This window comes from Rhinatrema bivittatum, chromosome 2, assembly GCF_901001135.1.
Source record: "Rhinatrema bivittatum chromosome 2, aRhiBiv1.1, whole genome shotgun sequence".
Lineage (NCBI taxonomy): Eukaryota > Metazoa > Chordata > Amphibia > Gymnophiona > Rhinatrematidae > Rhinatrema > Rhinatrema bivittatum.
The window spans coordinates 44,328,936-44,351,075 of NC_042616.1; the positions used below are offsets into that span (position 1 = coordinate 44,328,936).

The following is a 22,140-nucleotide window of genomic DNA, read 5'->3' on the forward strand; positions in this document are numbered from 1 at the left end:
AATAGGCGAACGCGCCCTAGACATGGAAGATAGGCGCTGTCCACGCAGAAATACGATCACTGTAACAGTAAGTGTTAAACGGTGCTAATGGTATACAGAAAAGGATCTTTTGTAGATGAGACAATCTAACAAAGGCTATTGATGTTAACTTTAGATTTGAAGCCGTAACAGCTACCGTGTACCTAGCCAGGACACGGCACACCCCTCCCGTAGCCCCTGAAGCAGGCACGGAGGTGCCGAAACATGGCCCATGTCGGGCTAAGAGACGCGAACCCGTGAGAAGGATTTCAGGCGGAAGCTGTGATAAGTATATACACATCAGCAGCGGGTCGCCTCAAAAAACGGGAAGCATAGGGGTTTTTAAGAAAATTACTGCAGGAGCAGAGAATTAAGAAAAATGGTTTTCAAAAAATTGAGATAATAAAGAATAATAGACGGGGCGAAAGATAAGGGCACCCATCATTGGGAGGTCCTTGAATAAAGCCACCGTACATAAGCAACACCAGAGCACAAGTGTCCACTGATGCAATTAATAGCAGTGACTATTCCCTAAGTAAACTTGATTAATAGCAGTTAATGGACTTCTCTTCCAAGAACTTATCCAAACCTTTTTTGAACCCAGCTACACTAACTGCACTAACCACATCCTCTGGCAACAAATTCCAGAGATTTATTGTGCGTTGAGTGGAAAAGAATTTTCTCCGATTAGTCTTAAATGTGCTACTTGCTAACTTCATGGAATGCCCACTAGTCCTTCTATTATTCGAAAGTGTAAATAACCGAGTCACATCTACTCGTTCAAGACCTCTCATGATCTTAAAGACCTCTATGATATCCCCCCTCAGCCGTCTCTTCTCCAAGCTGAACAGCCCTAACCTCTTCAGCCTTTCCTCATAGGGGAGCTGTTCCATCCCCTTTATCATTTTGGTTGCCCTTCTCTGTACCTTCTCCATTGCAACTATATCTTTTTTGAGATACGGCGACCAGAATTGTACACAGTATTCAAGGTGTGGTCTCACCATGGAGCGATATAGAGGCATTATGACATTTTCCGTTTTATTAACCATTCCCTTCCTAATAATTCCTAACATTTTATTTGCTTTTTTGACTGCTGCAGCACACTGAGCTGACAATTTCAATGTATTATCTACTATGACGCCTAGATCTCTTTCTTGGGTGGTAGCTCCTAATATGGAACCTAACATCGTGTAACTACAGCTAGGGTTATTTTTCCCTATATGCAACACCTTGCACTTGTCCACATTAAATTTCATCTGCTCCAGTCTTGGCCTCATCCCCTCCCCTCTTGTTCCCTTCAGGCTCCTTGTGAGGGAAGGGGCTTCAGCAGAAAGTAAGAGAGAGAGAGAGAGCTGAGGATGAAGGCAGGCACTTGTAACTTTCTTCAGAAGATTAAATTTAGGAGGTGGGGGGATCTTCGGTTTTGTTGATTGGTTGGCGAGAAATAAATTATGCAGAAACAGGCTAATGTTGTGGTTTCTTCCAGGGTCCACAGGGCTGCAGAATCACAGGAGCCTAGGATACTGACTTAGTCCTTCTGACCCGACGCATCAGTCCATGAGTTTGGTTTGCTGTAGGCGGAGCGCCATATGTTCAGAGCCCCTGGTCTCCAGCAATTCTAAAGCCACACCAAGGGCTTAAAGATTGAATTCTTGCCACAGAATTGTGTGGTCCCCTGGGGAATTGCGGAAAACCATAGGCTGGATCCAGATGGCGACAGATGACTGGGCTCAGCACATATGCCGGTGTGCACAGTCTCAGCTCTGATCAATGGACAGGAGGAGGAGAAGGAACGCAGCAGTGCATCGGGTGAGTCTTCCTCTGCTGCTTGGGGGTCCCGTATCTTCTACTGCTGGCTGATTAGGAGAAGGATGAGAATTGTTGGGGTGAGGAGGATAAAAAATGGCAGGCCTGGAGAGAAAGTTGTGTGTGTTTGTAACAGAGGGGATCAACATGGGAGAGAAGATATTAGCACTTTGTATTTGAGGAAGAGAGGAAAAAAGGAGATCACTGCCAGGGGTGTGTGTGTGTGAAGAGGGATTCTGCACCATATGGAGAAGGGATCATAAGAGAAAGAATCACCCTTCCCTCCACCTGGTCCCAGATCCCCCTCTCCCCCATCCATGATCCCTCTTTCTTTTCTCCTGTTCCATCTCTTCCCTGGTCCCTCTTCTTTCTAATCCTTCCTCCCATCTCAGATACGATCCAATCCTTGCCTCCCCTTTCCCTCCATCTCTGATTGACTCCTCACCTCTCCTCCCATCTCTGAGATCCCATCCATCTGCAGATCTCTCTTCTTTCCTTCATACATTAAGATTTCTTTTCCTTCCATTCAAAAAAAAAAATCAGAAAAAGAGAAATTACCCAGATACATAAGAAAGATCAGAAAATGACTTTAGAAAAATATTTTTACCTCATGAGGGTACATCTTAAAGTCATTTCTATAGGTAAAACAATGTTTTGCTATTTGTAAATTGCCCCCCCCCCCTATATGTGAGTACAGTTTGATGTGTAGTTCCACATTGAATGTACAGATCTACCATGGAACTTCTCCGTTCCCTGCAGTTTTTAAAAATTGCCCTCTATAATAATGTCTTTTCTGTATTTCTTATCTAGAAAATGTTGAGCCCAGGGACAAAAAGAAAGACATACATCACAGGGAACTCAATGAGAAGTCAGAAGGGAACAAAATGTTATCAGAAAGAGACAGAGAGGAAACTTATTCATGTTCTGACTGGGGAAAAAACTGCAGGAATCGAAGCATCTCAAAAGATACAGCCAATAATTCTCCTGAGTATGAGCAAAGTGCCAGTAATAGCACATACAGAGAGGAGAAGCAGAGAAACCAGACTGTAGACCAAAGATATATGTGTGATGTAAGTGGGATATTCCTCAAGGATCCTGTATCTTTGAGATCACATCAAAGATCTCACACTGGGGAACGAACATTTCCATGTACATATAGTGGGAAAACCTTCAGTCACAAGGGAGAACTATAGGAAGAACAGAAAAGCCACACAGGAGAAAGACCGTTCAAATGTACTGAATTTGGCAAAAGCTTCCTTCAGAAGTCAGAACTTGCAAAACAACAGAAGGAAAGTGCAATAATCCAACATAAAATAGAGAAAATATTAGCAAAGAGTATTATAGGAAAATGAAATCAATATTGAAAAGTGCTTTAATAGCAAGTAATAAGATACAAGCCATCAATCAACTTGCAATCCCCATATTGTCATAGAGTTTTGGAAAAGAAAACTCCTTCAAGCCCATCAGCTAATCCAGGGGTAGGCAATTCCAGTTCTGGAATGCCACAAACAGGTCTGGTTTTCACGATGACCACAATGAATATGAATGAGATATATCTGCATACAATAGAGGCAGTGCATGCAAATATACCTCATACATATTCATTGTGGATATCCTGGAAACCAGGTATGTTTGTGGCACTCCTGGTCCAGAATTGCCTACTCCTAAATTAATCTATAAGAACTACTAATGCATTCAAGACTGTACATCCCAAAAGCTGAAGGAAGTATTGGTCTTACAGGAAGAGATTACCTAAGCAGAGTTACTATCACACACTGTGCTCCAGTTCCCTGTGGCAGATTTTCCAAGATTCTGTGACAAGAGTTAGCAAATTTTCTGGAAAATGTTTCAAAATTATGTGGCAATTATGTGGTAAATTTGCATAATGCATATTAAAATAGAAACATGTTCCTAACTTTATAAAAATAAAGCGGTTTTCTGATATTTCTATGCTCGGTTTATTTGGTCCTTTATGAGAGGAAAAGGGATCTTAATGATTGGTGTTGGAGAGGAAGACGAGGAGGGGATCTTGAAACAGGGAAATGAAGAAGGAATCTAAGGCAGGAGGAGTTATTTAGGCAAAATTTGAAATTACTGTTGGAGATTTTTTTGGCTCAGTTCTGTTGATGATGTATGGTCCAGGGATGCATGATTGATAGTGTGAGGGGTAGCGGGTGTGTAAGCCTTTAGTGCTGCGGCATAGTTGACGCAGCCTCGAGGGTGAACCTCTGAGGCCTAATCTGACAGCTGGCGAATGCACCCTGTAGCGTGACAGACTGGAGCGTCACCTTTACCAGCTGTCTCCTCTGTAGGTTGAGCCCTTGGATTCTGGTGGCTGGCAGGACTTAGGCAGATCCTTAGGGCGGAGGTGGTAACTAGAGTCAGAGACATACTGTTTTTATTTATTTATTTATTTAAAAACTCTTCTATACTGTTGTTAAGTTAGTTAACCATCACAACGGTTTACAGTAGGGCACGATAATGAAAGAATGAATGGTATAGATTACAACTTAATCATGTGCCATCACAGTATGGTAACAATTTAATATAATAACTATTTGTGTAATTTAATCTTGTATATTAGGAACAAATCAAGAGGCTTGTGTTTAACATTACTATGCTTTTGTATGTTACAATACTAGAATCAGAGTGGACAGGAGGTTTAACAGAGTCATAGAGAGGCCAAATTCAGGGCAGGCAGCGGGCAAGAACAGTCAGTTCCAGGCAAGGGGTCAGGTCCAGGTGACAGGTAATCATGGTCAGGTCCATTTCAGTGGGCAATCGTGGTCAGGTCCAAGTGAGAGGTCAAGATCCAGAGAGTCAGGTCAAGGGAGGATGTAGACACACTGAAGACACAAAAAAGGAAAACAAGGCTGGATGAGGCTGGACTGGAAAGCAAGGAATCGGGAATGCTGCAACACGTACTGCATGAGTCCCATTGCTGAGGCATCTGCTTGGAGCATGGCTGGGGTTTAAATACCCTGCTGTGCTATCATCAGGGAGCGCCTCAGGGTTTTTTCCCCACCACGGAGCCTTTATAGTTGGGGAGTGCTTGCATGAACCTAGAGAGAGGCACGGTGCAACTGCTGAGCGCTTATCATATTGTGTCTTGCGGGACCTGCTGGTGTTGGGGTAAGCGCAGCTGGTCGCAGGGATATCCCGCAGCCAGCCAAAATAACTACCCCCTTTCCAAAGCCCCATCCCAATTTCCTGGGTTTAGGCTCATTTGAGAATCTCTTGTGGAAATCCTTTAGTAGTTGTGGAGCTTTCAGATTAGAAGCTGGCTCCCAAGAATTGTCCTCAGGTCCATAGTTTTTCCAGGAAATGTTGTACTGTAGTTGATTTTGGACCTTATGTGAATCTAGAATCTCTTGTACCTCGACCTGAGTATCTTCTTCAGTGGCCAGTTCAGTAATCCGGAGGGGTGGTCTGTCTGACCAAGTCAGAATGGCTGGTTTTAATAGAGAGACATGGTATACATAGTGAATCTTCAAGGGTGGTGGCAATCTGAGCTTGTACGCCACAAGACCCAGTTGACTGTCGATAGGAAAAAATCCTAAGAATCACAGGGTAAATTTCATAGAAGGCATCTTAAGTCTCAGGTCCTTGCTGCTAAGCCAGTCTAAGCTTTTTGGGTGCAGGAAGACATTTCCTATTGGCTTTTCTTTAAAATGTTTTACTGCTTTGTCCAGAAGAAGGTGGGTCTTTTGCTAGAGTTCTTGAAGCTCCTATCCCATCAGTACAATTGTCAGAGATAGGAACTGGCCTGGGTATGCAGAGATAGTGCCCAAAGACAATGTAAAAGGGAGATGATCCTATGGAACTGTTCACATGATTGTTGTGGGCAAATTCGGCCCATGAACGGAGAGAGGCCCAATCATCTTGATGTTGGTTCACTTAGGCTTGCAGGAAGGCTTTGAGGCTTTGATTCACCTATTTGGCTTATCTGTTACTCTAAGGATCATGAGCAGAGGTGAACTCCAACATAATTCCAAACTTTCAGCACAGGCCTTTCCAATATCGGGCTGTGAACTGAACCCCTCAGTCAGAGAGGATGTGAAGTGGCAGCCCCTGTAGACAGAAGATGTTTTGTACAAAGAGTTTGGCCAATTCATGTGCAGATGGGAGTCCAGGAAGAGGATTGAAATGCGCCATCTTTGAGAATCTATTCACAACCACCTGCATGGTGGTTTTGCTGCCAGAGAGGGGAAGGTCACGGACAAAATCTGTGGCCACATGGGTCCAGGGTTCTGATGAGGTTGGCAGCAGCTGTAACAACCCCCATGGTCATGCTCTGAAACTTTTATGCATGGCATAAGTAGGGCAGGACCCTACATAATGCTGAATGTCAGTCTTCAACTGAGGCCACCGATAATGTCACAATTAATTCCAATGTCCGGGTAATGCCATTGGTGACCAAATAGACTGAAATCATGTGCACATTCAAGAACTTTTTGACATAGGTGCCAGGGCACCACTGTCTTGCTGGGAGGGACTGTGAAAGTGGCAGCAACTACAGTCTTGGCTGGGTCGATAATGTGCTGTTGGGGTTTCAGGGTCCCCTCAGTATCAAAAGATCAGGAGAGGGCATCAGCTCGATGGTTCTTGTCAGTGAACCAGTACAGCAGGTTGAAGTCAAACCAATTAAAAAACAAAGACCAGTGGACTTGCCTGGGGATTAGCCTCTGAGCTTGTGCTAAATTTTCAAGGTTTTTGTGATCTGTAGAAATGGTTACTGGATGCTTGGTCCCTTCCAGCAGGTGTTGCTATTCCTTCAAGGCTAGCTTGACTGCTAGCAACTCATGATCAGCGATGTTGTAATTCTTTTCTGCTAGTGAGAATTTATTTGAGAAATAAGAGTAAGTCATGAGAGTACCATTAGGGTTATGCTGTAGGAGGACAGCACCTATTCCAAGAGTAGATGCATCTACCTCTAGAATGAATGGCTTAGATGGACCTGGATGTGTAAGCACATATCAAGTGTGAACTCCTTTTTCAGCTGCTCAAAGGCCTGAGTTCCAATTCTTGGTGTTAGCCCTCACAAAAAAGGGTGCAGAGAGTGGATCTGCCAAGGAGGAGAACCCAGAGATAAATTGCCTGTAATTATTTGTGAATCCCAGAAAGTATTGTAATGCCTTGAAGCCTACTGACTGGGGCCACTCCAATATGGCTTTTAATTTCTCTGGGTCCATCCAAAGGCCTTGACATGAGACAACATATCCCAGAAAGGGAAGTTCTTCCTGTTCAAAGGTACACTTCTGTAATGTAGTGGTAGAGATGGTGATCATTAAGTTTTTGAAGGACCAGTTTCATGTGATGTCAGTGCTTGGACAATAACTTCGAAAAGATTAGGATGTTATCTAGATAAACCACCACATAGGAGTAGAGCAAGTACTGGAAAGATCTCATTTACCATAATTTGTAAGACTGCAAGAGCACTGCACAACCCGAAGGGCATTACTAGGTACTCATAATGTCTGTCACCGGTGTTAAAGGTGGTTGTCCACTCATCGCCCTCACAGATTCTGATCAGGTTGTATGCCCCCCTGAGGTGGTCAAAGAGCTTGGAGATCAAGGGAAGAGGATATCAATTATTCTTAGTAATAGAATTGAGATCTCAATAATCAATACAGGGGCTCAATGACTCGTCCTTTTTCCCAACGAAAAAGAATCCAGCCCCTGCAGGTGAGAAAGCGGGATGAATAAAGACTCTGTCCAAATTCTCCTTGATGTAATTAGTCATGGCCTCTGTTTCTAGAGCAGAAAGTGGATATATACTCTGCCTCTAGGGGGAACCTTGTCTGGAATCAAGTCTATGGCACAATCATAAGAGCAATGAGGCAGTAGGACCTCCGTCTGCTGATTACTGATAACATCAGTGAAGCCTGTATGCTGAGGTTGCAGACGTGAGAATTCTGAAGTGATTGCGTAGGCCGCAGGAGAGACTTTGGTGAGACATTGTTCATGACAGTTGGGACCCCCATTTGGCAATCTGCAATGTGGCCCAGTCAATGTGCGGCTGATGTAGCAGGAACCATTGCAGGCTCAGAATAATTGCATTGATTGCTTTGGGCAAAATGTAGAGGTTTATTCTGCATGCAAGATCCCAATCTGCATGGTCAGTGGTATTGTGGTTCTTGTAATCAGTCCAGGCAGGGGTTCTCCGTGAATGGAGGATATCAAAAGCCTCATGGATAAAGCTACCTCCAGTGTCAGTGTCAGTGTCCAGGAAGGAAAGAGCATTAAGAAGAATGCCCCCATGAGACAGCCATACAGGGACTAGTAGTTGTAGAGGAGAGGTGCAAGTATAATCTAAGGTGGCCTCTCCCATCATACCTAGGTCCTTGAATTTCCTGACTTGTTCGGGCAGTGATTTGTGAAATGACCAGGTGCTGCATTATAAGCAGAGATTGTGTACATCATCTCTGTTTCTCTTCAGCAGAGAGCTTGAAACGATCCACTTGCATGGCTTCTTTTTTTTTTTATTTATTTTTTATTTTTTATTTTAACAAATACAAATAAGTATTTTACAAAAAGAAATTTTGATAAGCATTAATTACAAACTTAAATGATGCAAATGTACATAACAAATTCCATTAATCTCAATGCCTTATTCATAATCACAACTTATAATTACTAGTGGGAGATAACATTTTGAGGAGTTAAATTTAAAAAAAAAAATTGAAGCATTGATATAACCCATAAAAAACTACGGTACTTACTTTATTTAAGGCTCTGTGGGTCAAACTGTTATGGGAAAAGAATCAATACAAGATCTAAGTTGTTCTGGGCGAAAAATATGTAGCAGTCATTCCCCTTCTTTACAACACACATACATGGGTAACGGAGCAAAAACCTAGCACCTAAGGAAACAGTTTCCTGTTTCATGGCGAGAAAGCCCCTGCGTCTTTCCTGAGTTATTTTAGATATATCAGGAAACATGCGGACTAATGACCCATGAAAAGGGGAATTTAAATGACGAAAGTACCTAGTCATTATTCTACTTATATCATTTTCAGTTACTAAGGAAACAATCAAAGTAGAACAATCAATGACTTCAAGTACAGATGATTCCAAAAACATCATCAAGTTATTTAAATCCAATACATTTTGCTCCCTATTTCCTTCCCTTTCATCTGATGATCCAGGTATAAAGTATACTTTATTTAATATTGGTATGTCATTCTCAGTCATTTGAAGAATCTCTCAGAGGTATCTTTTAAAAGTCAGAATGGGCAATTTCCCCATAATCCTAGGAAATTGTATTAACCTAAGATTTAACCTCTGGTTCCAATTTCCCAAAAGTTCTAATCTTCGTGACAATGCCATCCTGTCCTTCATAGTAGCTTGGTTGAAATCTTGTATACTTTTAACCTCCATTTCCATTTTTTCCACTTTTTTTTCTACACTTTGCTGTTGTTCACCCAAACGTGTATTCAAGGAGGAGGCTAACTGCTCCATTTTCAAATTTGTGGTTTTAACTTCCACAGCTAAACCCACTGTAAGTTCCCACAGAGTCTCTAGCGTGACCACTGCCGGCTTAATAGGGGCTGCCACTAACTCCCCGGATAATGATGGTGCTCCGGTGCTTGGAAATATCGTTGCTGACCGGCTATCCGCCTCTGGGTTTCCCTGTGACAGTTCTCTCTGCCTCCGGCTGTGCAGACGCCACACTTCCTTCTCCCTGCAGACTTGAGTCACCAAAATCAACTGTTGGCGTCTCCTGCAGGTCCACTGGCGATGATGTGCCCCTCTCAGCAGGAGGTCTGCTCGCGGGGAGGGGGGGCTGAGGGAAACCTCTGCCTCAGGCAGCTCCGAGTCTCCTCCTGTCGGAGCCGCAGCAAGGCTACTCCCCCCTTATTTCCCTGTAGTCGGAGTCACGAAGTTGATAATAAGTCTCTGCTCAGATAACTGCGTAGGTTACCTTGACTTGGTCTGTCAGAAACAAGGGTGCCTGCAACTCAAATTGCATCTGACATTGTTTGAGAAAACCTCTTCAGCTTCTGGGATCTCCATCATAGTGTGGAGTCGGAGGCAAGTGGAGCAGGGGAGTAAGGGGCCACACTACGGGAAAGGATCCATTTTTATTTGAATCATAGCTGAGATAGTGGCCTGAGGCACAAACTCTAATCTTCTCCTTCTTAACTATAGTTGGCATCAATTAATATTTGTAAAAAGAGAAAAAAAATGAAGTGGACCTTGATATATTTACTGCCACTAATCTGCTGTCAACTTGGGAGCCCCTTAGCTGCCATTTTTGAAGGAGACAGTGTGCTATCACAGGCAGATAAGCCAATCTCCTCTTGCTGGGCTAATAGCCTGGGTTAGGATGACTTTTAGAGGCTGTCGGGAGAATGTTCATTTTGAAGGAATGGGATGCAGAAGGAGGTGCTGAATCTTTGGAGGGTTCTAATAGACAAAGGTGAGCTCACTGGGAAAAGAGGTAACCTGGTCTCTCCACAACATTAAATACTAGGGGGCACTCTATGAAGTTAGCATGTAGCACATTTAAAACTAATCGGAGAAAGTTATTTTTCACTCAACGCACAATTAAACACTGGAATTTGTTGCCAAGGGGATGTGGTTAATGCAGTTAGTGTAGTAGGTGGGGTTTACGGGTCGGGGTGGAGAGGGGAAAAGGGAGGAAGGGTAGTTAGGGGGTTAGGAAAGTTCCCTCCCAGTCCCCTCCTTAATTGAAATGGACTGGGAGGAAATTGGGCAAAGGCCTGTTTGTGTTGCTGCACATGATTTTAAAATTCCGCATGGCGACGGAATCGGGCCTTCCCCGGTTACCTCCAGTCCACTCCAATTAAGGAGCGGACTGGGAGGGAACTTCCCTACCCCCCCTACCTAAACTGCCTCCCTCTTTCTCTCTCCTCCCCACCCCCTAAACCCTTTTTTGTTTGTTTGTTTTAGCACTTACTTCAGAACCCCAGGCTGAAGTAAGTTGCGCGTGCCAGCCAAGACGTGGAAACAAAGTCGGTGAAGGAAATATCTACGTACCCCAGCAGTGAACTAAAAAATCAATAAACATCAACAAAGAACAGAACATTAAAAATAAATGTGTTCGCACCATCTTAGCAAACAGATATGTTTTGTAAAGACAGTGAATAACAGAGAGAGAAAATTTTAACAAAGAAAAAAAAAAAAAGAAAAGGACAGACAATACAAGAACACTATATTTACCTTTAAGGTACTTTTGGAGCAATCACATGATGTGATGCAGGAGTAAAGACGTGTTTCTTTGCTCTCCTGGGCCCCACTCCCTAATCCTCGCGCATCAGCCTGTCTACCTGTCTAACAGCGATCGGAGTTTGTTTGTTTTTTTTTATTTAAACATTTTTATTGAATTTCAACTGAACAAACAAGTCAGTGGCTGTAAAGTACACAAGAGTGCATAAACAGATACATAGTGTATAAAAAAATGAGTAAAGCCAATGAGCAAAATATGCACGGTGTATATGATAAAGGGTGTCCAGCAGCCTTCCCCCCCCCCACCCTTCCTCTTCATTAGAAACAGCCTAAAGATGAGATACCACAGAGACTTGTCAAGCTACCCTACGATCAATTAATACAGAATACAGTGCGTCAACCATTCAAAATCATGCTCCTGGATCGAGGTGATAAAGAAGTAAGATAAAGATACCAAATTTGTAAGAACCATAGCTTGTGTCTTGGAGAGAATCGGGACATCAGGCTGTCCATCTGCATCATCCGGTGTAAATGATTGCGCCACTCCCAGTATGAGGGTGGGTGAGAGCCCTTCCAGTGCAGAATCATCAATTTCTTTCCAACAAAACAGGCCTTCTTAAAGAATATGCGGGCCCCGTCCCACGCACCTGCAGAGGGGGAAAACACTCAAACAGCAGTAATTGCGGGGATAAACTTAGATTTATATGTAACAAGACATTCAAATATCGCAGAATGTTCCCCCAGAATGATGCTAGACTTGGGCACCCCAGAACAAATGTGATAGTGACCCCGCTTGCCACGCACATTTCCCGTAAAGCTGCGAGGGTACCAAGTTGGTATGGTAAGCCAGTTTAGTAGATATATAAGCCCGCCAGAGGAACTTATATTGCATTTCATGAAAGTACATATTAAATTTATTTATTTATTTATTAAGGCTTTTATATACCAACTTTCTTGATACAAATCAAATCAACTCGGTTTACGTCGAACTAAGCAGTAACTGTAACCAACCAATCAACATGATACAATTTTAAGGAGCAAAAGTTACATTATAACAAGGATGCCTTAACTGGGAGAAGGAAAAAAAGAGAGGGAGAACAAAGATAAATTACTATGTACAATGGAATATAGGAGCGAGGCAAGGAGCCGACCTCATGATGACTTGTGAGCATAATTAACGTTTGTTTATTTACATAAGTGATGGGATAGTTTTAAATCAGGCTGTTGGGGTATTGGCGGGGAAGGCACACTATGACACACTAGAGATAAATGACACATAAATGACACACTAGAGATAAATGACACACTAGAGATAAATGACACATAAATGACACACTAGAGATAAATGACACACGAGATAAATGACACATAAATGACACACTAGAGATAAATGACACATAAATGACACACTAGAGATAAATGACACACTAGAGATAAATGACACATAAATGACACACTAGAGATAAATGACACACGAGATAAATGACACATAAATGACACACTAGAGATAAATGACACACTAGAGATAAATGACACATAAATGACACACTAGAGATAAATGACACACTAGAGATAAATGACACATAAATGACACACTAGAGATAAATGACACACTAGAGATAAATGACACATAAATGACACACTAGAGATAAATGACACATAAATGACACACTAGAGATAAATGACACACTAGAGATAAATGACACATAAATGACACACTAGAGATAAATGACACACTAGAGATAAATGACACATAAATGACACACTAGAGATAAATGACACATAAATGACACACTAGAGATAAATGACACACTAGAGATAGAGCTGAAACAGGACTTAATCATAACTTCTGTAACTTTGAATACCCCATCAGCATTCCACTGCTCCCTTAATAATGTAAAGGGGTCTTGCTGTGCACATTGGTGGAGCTTTTTTATAATAAAAAGACAGCGAAGAGGTCCTTGGCCAACAAGAAGAAGGCTCCTAAGCCCCAAAAGTCCTCTGGTTGTAGGGATGGTGTCGGCAAAGATTGAACATAATGTTTCAATTGTAAGTAAGTGGAAACTTGGCAGCCCCTTTAGTCCATATTGCGCCTGTATCTTATGTAATGGGAGAAGACTTCCCACTTCATCCAGGACATGTCCTAATTGTGTGTTTCCCAGCCTCTGAACTGGGGAGGAAGTCACAATTTCCCCGCAGAGGCAAGAGATAGGCACAGGTTTGCGGTAAAATTAATCTCTTAGTGAAAGTGCACCACGCTGTCCTTATAGGGGAGGTTAAGGTATCTATATCGGGTATGTGAGGCGAGGGACCCTCCATGGATTGCATCATATAGCGCAAGTCCAGGGGGGGGGGCCATCAGCGTTCGCTCAGCCGCTAGATTAATGTAATGTGAATTACCCAGGAGCCAATCTCGCAATAATCTCAAATTGCTGGCTAAATTATATATGCGAAAGGCCAGCACCCCTAACCCCCCCCCCCCACCCCATTTCTCTATGAGCCGACTAAGTGGGATCCTGGCTTTCCGTCCACGCCATAAGAACGCACACAAGTGTGTTTCAAGGTCATACAAATCCCGACGGCGAAGAATTAAGGGCAAATTTTGAAACAGGTACAACCTTTTAGGCAGGAGCACCATTCTGAACAAATTAACTCTGCCAGACAAGGATAAGGGGAGGGATTGCCACGTACGGAGCATCGCTTTCGAGTAGGACAAGAGACGCGACACGTTGAGAGAGTAAAGTTTGGGGATCAAAGGTGTGATGTACACTCCGGGGTACCGAATGCCTGTGGTCGCCCACATCAGAGGAAAGGATCCCCCCCATGCCCCCCCCCCCCCGCAGGGTATCAGGGAACGCCATGGCTTCGGACTTTTCAGCATTTAATTTGAGACCAGAGAAGGCTCCAAACTCCCTGAAAAGGTGTAGTACTGCTGACAGGGACCGTCTGGGATCTGTTAAAAATACCAGAATATCATCTGCAAAGACAGCATACTTGAAGGTTTACGTTTGGAATCGCACTCATTTCACCACCCTACACTGTTCAATTGTCTGCAATAATGGTTCCAGTTGTAGGAGGAAAAGCAGGGGGAGAGCGGGCAACCCTGCCTCGTACCTCTGCAGATAGAGAGCACATCTGAGGTGGAATTATTGGCTACAATGAGCGCAGTAGGAATCTGGTACAGTAAATGAATCGCTTCATCAAAAAATCCCGCAAAACCCATGTAATGAAGAATGTGAAACAGGTATTGCCATTCGACTCTATTGAATGCTTTTTCAGCATCGAAGCTCACTGCCAAATATGGTTCTCCCGCTTGTTTGCAAAGGGCCATTGCAGCCAAAGTTTTCTGAATATTAGCAAGGCCAAATCGTTTCCTTCCTGGCTTGGTGCAATTAAGGATGGAAGCACCTTGGCCAAGCGCTCTGCCAAAATTTTTGCTAATAATTTTTGGTCTTGATTGAGCAGGGAAATAGGTTGGTAAGAGGCTGGGTTGAGAGGATCCTTCCCCCCTTTGGGTATGAGAATGATGTGGGCTGCATTGGAATGGACCGGGAAAGTCCCCCCCTAAGATGAATGTATTGAAAGTATGGGTCAATAAGAGTGTCAGAAGATCCTGTAAATATTTGTAAAACTCTGCCGTGTAACCATCCTGCCCCGGAGTCTTAAACCGTTTTGCTACATGAATCGTTTGCGCAACCTCTGTCTCGGTAATCAGCTGGTTTAACCAGCATTGTTGTTCTATAGTTAGGGACTTTGAATGTATTGACGAGAGAAAACGTTTGCAAGCCTCTGGATCCCAAACCTCGGATTTGAAGAGGCCGGCATAAAATTCTTTAAAAGTTTTCAAGGTGGAAGAGCTATAGATCACTGTTTGCCCCGTCAGGGTGCGGAGTGCTGGGATGAAGCAGCTGCCCCTGTGCATTTTAATCAGGCTGGACATCAGTTTACCCGACTTATTGCCAAATTGATACATTTTGAATTGATAGCAAAGTAAGCTTTTCTTTTCTCTTTGATGCAGCAAGGTGTTAAGGGCACTTTGAATGTAAAGAAAGCGTTCCTTATTGGAACGAGAATTAATTTGTAACAAGGCTCGTTTTGCTTGTTGGAGTTGTGCTGTCAAAAGCAATAACTGTTTGTCCAACCTTCTCCGTCTTTTCACCATGTACGCAATAATGTCCCCTCGCAAAACAGCTTTCGCCGTATACCAGAGTAAAATCGGGTCAGCCATGTGTTCTTTGTTATTCCGCATGTAATCTGTCTGTTTTCCCCTGAAGTATTCCTGAAAAGGGTTATTGTTATAGAAACATAGAAACATAGAAATGACGGCAGAAGAAGACCAAACGGCCCATCCAGTCTAAGTAATACGGATATTTCAAAAAATAAGAGGGGGGGTGCCATGATGGGGCCCGACAGCGTCACCCACACCGGAGCATGATCCGATATGATTATGTCATCAATGTGGGCACCTTGAACCTTGTTAAAAGCGTGTTCGCTGACTAAAATATAATCTATTCTAGAGTTCGTTGTATGAGCCCTGGAGACGTGTAAAATCCCTTTCCAGGGGATGCAGTATGTGCCAAGTGTCCACTAATTGCAGAGAATGCTCGAGGAAAAGGACACCATTTTCAGAGGACTGTGCTCCCCCATGAGTCACGTCTCTATCCATCTGCGGGTCCCGTGCAGTCTTAAAATCTCCGCCTAAAATAATTGTGTGGTCCACAAATGGCGCAAGGTGGCTGTATACTTCTCTGAAAAAGGACTCTGCCTATTCACAAGAAGCTGACCCCCCATTACCACCGATTGATGGGTCTTATCCATCGTCACACGGGGTTACCGCCTAAACCTTCTCAGTGTCCTGCCAGACTCCTCTCCCTCTCCGGCGTGGAGCCTGGTGGAACACACAACAACCCTTGAGTTAGAATTCTCGGTCCTGCTATGGTCCAGAGCCATCAAACTGGTTCCCCATGCTCAGCGCGGCTGAGGGTTCTACTCCAGATATTTTCTCATTCCAAAGAGAACAGGCAGCCTCCGTCCCATCCTCTACCTCCAGGCCTTAAACAAGTTCCTCCAAAGGAAGCGGTTCAAAATGGTATCCTTGGGCACCTTACTCCCACTTCATCAGGGGGACTGGCTCTACTCTCTCGATCTACAGGATGCCTACACACACATTGCCATCTTTCCGCCTCATCGGAGATATTTGCACTTTGTGGTAGGCCAGCAGCATTTCCAGTACGCAGGGAGGGAAAGGCACCAGCCATGGATGCCTTCGCCCACTCCTGGAGTGTGGGTTTCCTGTATTCATACCCTCCGATTCCACTCATAGGCAGGACTCTTGTGAATCTATAGCAGGACCGAGACTCCATGATCCTCATAGCCCTGAACTGGCCGCGACAAGTCTGGTTTCCAATCCTCTACGATCTGTCTGTCCAGGAGCCCCTCCGACTGGGCACCTCGCCTGACCTCATCACACTGGATCAGAGCAGACTCCGCCACCCGAACCTCCAGTCGTTGGTCCTCATGGCCTGGATGTTGAAAGGCTAGTGTTACAGTCCCTCAACCTTTCGGACAATGTCTCACAAGTCCTGGTAGCTTCGTGTAAGCCTTCCACGCGGAAGTCCTACCAAGCAAAGTGGAGGAGGTTCTCATCCTGGTGTGCGGAACAGGGTCTTGACCCTTTCACTTGTCCAACACCTAGATTTTTGGACTACCTCTGGTGCCTCTCAGAGTCTGGGTTGCAGACTACCTCAATCCAGGTACATCTGAGTGCTATCAGCGCCTACCACCATGGAGTGGGCAACACTCCGATCTCGGTGCAGCCCTTGCTGGGGTGCTTCATGAGAGGCTTACTTCAACTAAAGCTTCCACTACGTCCTCCTATTGTGGCCTGGGACCTCAACATAGTGCTGGCGTGACTCATGCGGCCTCCGTTTGAGCCCCTCTGCTCCTGTGAGTTGAAGCACCTCACCTGGAAAGTCATCTTCCTTGTGGCAGTTACTTCTGCTCGCAAAGTCAGTGAGCTGCAGGCCCTAGTGACCTTATCCGCCTTATATGAGGTTCTTCCACGACAGAGTAGTGTTGAGACCAAAATGATAAAGGGGATGGAACAGCTCCCCTATGAGGAAAGACTAAAAAGGTTAGGACTGTTCAGCTTGGAGAAGAGACGGCTGAGGTGTTTAAAATCATGAGAGGTCTAGAACAGGTAAATGTGAATCGGTTATTTATTCTTTCGGATAATAGAAAGACTAGGGGGCACTCCATGAAGTTAACATGTGGCACATTTAAAACTAATCGCAGAAAGTTCTTTTTCACTCAACGCATAATTAAACTCTGGAATTTGTTGCCAGAGGATGTGGTTAGTGCAGTTAGTGTAGCTGGGTTTAAAAAAGGTTTGGATAAGTTCTTGGAGAAGTCCATTACTTGCTATTAATTAAGTTGACTAAGAAAATAGCCACTGCTATTACTAGCAGCAGTAACATGGGATAGACTTAGTGTTTGGGTACTTGCCAGGTTCTTATGGCCTGGATTGGCCACTATTGGAAACAAGATGCTGGGCTTGATGGATCCTTGGTCTGACCCAGTATGGCATGTTCTTATCCTAAGGTCCTGCCTAAGGTGATGGTGACTGACTTCCACCTGAATCACTCTATTGTGTTGCCCACCTTTTTCCTGAGGCCACACTCTCACCCAGGAGAGCGGGCTCTGCACACCTTGGACTGCATGCATGCTCTTGCTTTTTATCTAGAGCACACCACAGCCCACAGGCAATCCACCCAACTCTTTGTCTCCTTTGACTAGAATAGACTTGGAGTTGCTGTGGGCAAGCAGACCCTGTATCACTTTCTGAAATGAGCAAGCAGGCCTTCCGCTCAGAGGCTGAGTGAAAGCACACTCAGTAAGGGCCATGGGAGCGTCAGTAGCCCACTTCCGGGCAGTCCCTATTGCCGAAATCTGTAAGGCCATGACGTGGAGTTCCCTCCAGAACATCACAGCCCATTACTGTCTGGACAAGGATGGTCGACAGGGCAGCGTCTTTGGCCAGTCTGTCCTCTGTAACCTATTCCCGGTGGGAGAACCCAACTCTCCCTACCTAGGACCCAGTATGAGGTTCAGTCTGCCCCGTTGTTGCCAACAGCACCCCTGTTGTTGTGCCTATTGCACATTATCAGGTGCCTGTTGGCCCAGTATGTTCCGGAGCCAGCCTGCAGCTTGGCATTCACACATCTGTGAGGACTACCATCCTGCTTGTCCTGGGAGAAAGCAGAGTTGCTTACCTGTAATAGGTGTTCTCCCAGGACAGCAGGTTGTTAGTCCTCAGGAAACCCACCTGCCACCCCTGTGTTTTGTTTTATTTTTTCCGTTCGTTTTTTTCTGCTTTTGAAACGAGACTGAAGGGGGACTCTGCGTGGCTGCGGGGTTAGTGGCATGCTGGGTCATTTGATGATGTCACCTGTCTGTGAGGGCTAACATCCTGCTGTCCTGGGAGAACACCTGTTACAGGTAAGCAACTCTGCTTTCCTATGACTTGGGCTACACAATCTTTTACCTATTTAGGGATTACTCTCCATCAGGACCCTTAGCAATAGTATCCATATAATTTTTCAAGACTTTTTCACTCCACTAAGGTTTTATTAAAGGCATGGGAAAATGTTCCTCTTTCTTTGGCTGGCAGGGTTGATCTTTTTCAAATGATTATTCTCCCTAGATGGTTATATTTATTTCGAACTGTCCCCTGTTATTTATTTAAAAAAAGACCTTCACAGTAGCAAGTAGCTCATTTAAAAGAAATCGAAGAAAATTATTTTTCACTCAGTGCATAGTTAAGCTCTGGAATTTATTGCTAGAGGATGTGGTTACAGCAGTTACTGTAACTGGGTTTAAAAAAGGTTTGGATAAGTTCCTAGAGGAAACATCCATAAACTACTATGATGGTAATTAATAAGCAATAATAGCTTGTGATTTATCTAATGTTTAGGTACTTTTCAGGTACTTGTGACTTGGATTGGCCACTGTTGGAAACAGGCTACTAGGCTTGATGGACCCTTGGTCTGACCCAGTATAGCAATTTCTTATGTACTTATTATGCGAAGGTTCTTTTGGAAAGGATCCAAGCTGCATCTAAATATGTGTATCTTTAAGGTTGATATACTCAAAATTTTTCTTTCATTTTGATGATTTAATATTTGAGTTGTTGCTTGGTGTTCATTATGGTATTTTACCCTAGAGGAAAGGCACCATAGGGGAGATATAATAGAGACATTCAAACATCTCAAAGGTTTCCATGAACAGGAGGTGAGCCTTTTTCAATGGAAAGGAGGCTCTAGAACAAAGGCTCATGAGATGAGGATAAAAAGGGTAAATTGAGGAGTAATCTTTGGAAATACTCGTTTACAGAGAGTATAGTGAATGCATGGAACAGTCTCTCAGTGAAGGTGGTGGACACAACAGTATCTGAATTCAAGAAAGCATGGGATAAATACAGGGGATCTCTAAGGAAGTAATGCTAAAGTAATTGGACGGATGGGCAGACTGGATGGCCAATACAGTCTTTTTCTGTCATCATGTTTCTATGTAATTTATATGTGGTGCTATAAAATTTCTCTCCTTAACATTCATAATGTAAAATATACCTGCAATGGACTATGATTCCTTTGCCCTAATAGCAGCTTTTACTCTGCCCCATTGACTCCTCTGAAGATTTCAAGGGCTCAAAAAACATTTTACTGTTTGGAATTGTAAAAACAAGATATTCCAATCTTTGGTGTTTTTATGTTAATGAAATCAAAATAATATAATACATTTAATTTCGAAGAGAAACAAATAATCTCACTCTCTATTTTTATATGGCACATTTCTGGTTGTAAAACTTTCAAGAATAGGTTTAATAAAATCCCTACTGATTCCTCATCGCCTGCCAGGTTCACGATGCAGCTCTCCCATGCCGTTTGCTTTCTGACGTCATCAATGTGCGACTCCCGGCTGCAGGAGGAGGGGAGAGACAACAGGTTCTCCCTCCTCCATCCCAAGCAAGGCATCTCGAGCCTTGCAGCTGAAGCATGCTTCTGTAAGAGCTCCCGCGTCGTCCTACCCCCCTCCGCAACCCCGCCACTGTAAGAGGCAAACAATCAGCTCTTCTTCAGCCAGAGAAAGAGCCTCATTCATTTCTAATCCCGAAAGCACTAAAATCAGAGGAAAATGCCTGCAGGAGCTTCTACTCAGGTAGGAGATTGTCCCCAGCTCCCTGCCCTCTCTATTCAAACATTGCTGCACCTTTCTAACCTGGGACACTGCAGCGTCAGCCCTGACTTTAATCGGAACCCCGAGCAGAACTGGGGTGCTGAAAATAAACTTTGGGACCCTTCTGAAGATAAGAACAGAGATCAAAAGTCATACAATGAATTCTTTTGGAAAAGTGTGCACCCTTACAGTGGGTAAAAGTATATTTGTACCTGCATAGAGTGGAAGTAGTCCTAGGAGTGGGGTTTGCATGATGCACGTAGTTTTGTGCATTTCAAAACTTGGAGCCAGTGCTGAACCAGGAGTTAAAATTTAGCATGAGTTTTGATGAATGCATGTGGTAGAAACCAGCAGTACCGTGGGATTTTTATTTTATTTATTTTTATTGACTATTTAACTCAAGCCTTTTCATTGTAGCTCAAGGTGAGTTATATTCAGGTAATGAGTTGCCTCAGGTATCAATCTAAGTTGGTACCCGAGGCAATGGAGAGTGACGTGATTTTCCCAAGGTCACAAAGAGTGGCAGTGGGATTTGAACCTGGATACAATAAGTTAATGGATGCAAATCAAGCAAGAGAGAGAAAAAAAAAAGCACACTAAAAAAACATGCTAAAAATATGAATTGATCTGTGAATCTGCACTAAAGCAGAAAAGTGCTTTAAAAATAGGAGTAGGGAGGTGGGTGTTTGAAGTTGAACGGAATATGACCAAAATGACCTTGCTTGTGAGATTAGTGCTGTGCATCACGACTTGAGCACAATCTTACATGCAAGGTATGCCAAGTAAAATCAAAGGGTAAACTTTCTGGAGTAGTCACATACAACCAAACAGTATGCACTTTGGCTCTCTGCATTCTGACTAGGGCACAAAAGAGTGAACTGTGTATGGCTGTAGGTACATCTCAAGGGAACTTACCCTTTCATTTCACTTGGCATGCCTTATTGTAACCCGCTGAAATGTTTAGGTCAGATGCGGGGAGGCCTGCAACCAGTCACCCTTACCCCAGGAAAGCGCAAGTTCTTTGGCATCAGGAAACCCCGCTGGTCCCCCGTCGCAGCAGAAATGCCACCACCAAGCAGTCATGCAATGCCTCTTCTTAGGGTGCGCGTATGCGCCATGCTCTGCTGTAAATAGGCCCCACGGTGGAAAGGGCCTGACCGACGCCGCCTGATGATGTCATGCAGCAAGGATATTTAAACCCCCGTCACGCTTAATCAGATGCCTCAGCAACAGGTATCCTGCCTTCCAGTAAGTGTTGCCGTGTGTTTCTACCTCCTGCCTCTTCCTTGCCCCATCCAGCCTGCCCGTCCTTGCCCCATCCAGCCACCTACCTTGCCCTGCCTTCCCAGTCTGTCATCCTTGTCTCCTTCCTGCCTCCACCTCGGACTGACTTCTTGGATCTGACTTCTGACTGGACCTGGACTACCTTCTGCCTGCCCCCAACCCTTGCTACGGAACCAGATTATGCTTTGCTCACTGCCTGCCCCAAGGCTTGGTCTGTACCTGGTGTCTCTCTGATTGCTGCCTGCCCAGATCTCTGCTTGGCCTTGGACTTACTCTATGCCCTGTAGGACCTTCACCTAAGTCCTGCCAGCCCCTGGAACTCAAGGGCTCAACCTGCGGGCAAGGGGCTGGTAAAGGTGAAGCTCCTCCCAGTCCCGACCCAGGTCGCATTCGCCAGCTGTCGGTGTGAGCCTAGGGGGTTCACAGACTAGGCTGCGCCAACCACACCACAACTCAAGGGTCCACTTTCCTTACATCCACTCTGAGCTGATAAAGCAGGAATATATACTTACAAATAAATAAATACCCAGGTGACCTTGTACTGAGAATATGCCCAAGTCAGGATGCAACCTTACAAGCAAGCTATTGTGCCACAGTGCCAGTGCA

At 44.2% G+C, this 22,140-nt stretch overlaps 2 protein-coding genes across 3 annotated transcripts in view; both read left to right on the forward strand.

Moving 5' to 3' along the window:
• Positions 1–3,768, forward strand: part of LOC115085974 (protein ZNF783-like) — a 28,313-nt gene extending 24,545 nt beyond the window's left edge. The window contains exons 4-5 of one of the 2 annotated variants that reach the window (XM_029592559.1): positions 1,505–1,827; positions 2,635–3,768. In XM_029592559.1, coding sequence (XP_029448419.1) covers positions 1,505–1,545 — 41 coding nt within the window. In that variant the 3' untranslated portion in view covers positions 1,546–1,827; positions 2,635–3,768. Of the gene's footprint in view, positions 1–1,365; positions 1,828–2,634 lie in introns of those variants that run through there. The other variant, XM_029592558.1, reaches the window with a different exon arrangement.
• LOC115085947 (oocyte zinc finger protein XlCOF6-like) overlaps positions 1–22,140 on the forward strand; it is a 1,095,473-nt gene that overhangs the window by 227,993 nt on the left and 845,340 nt on the right. The gene's annotated exons all lie outside the window — the stretch shown is intronic.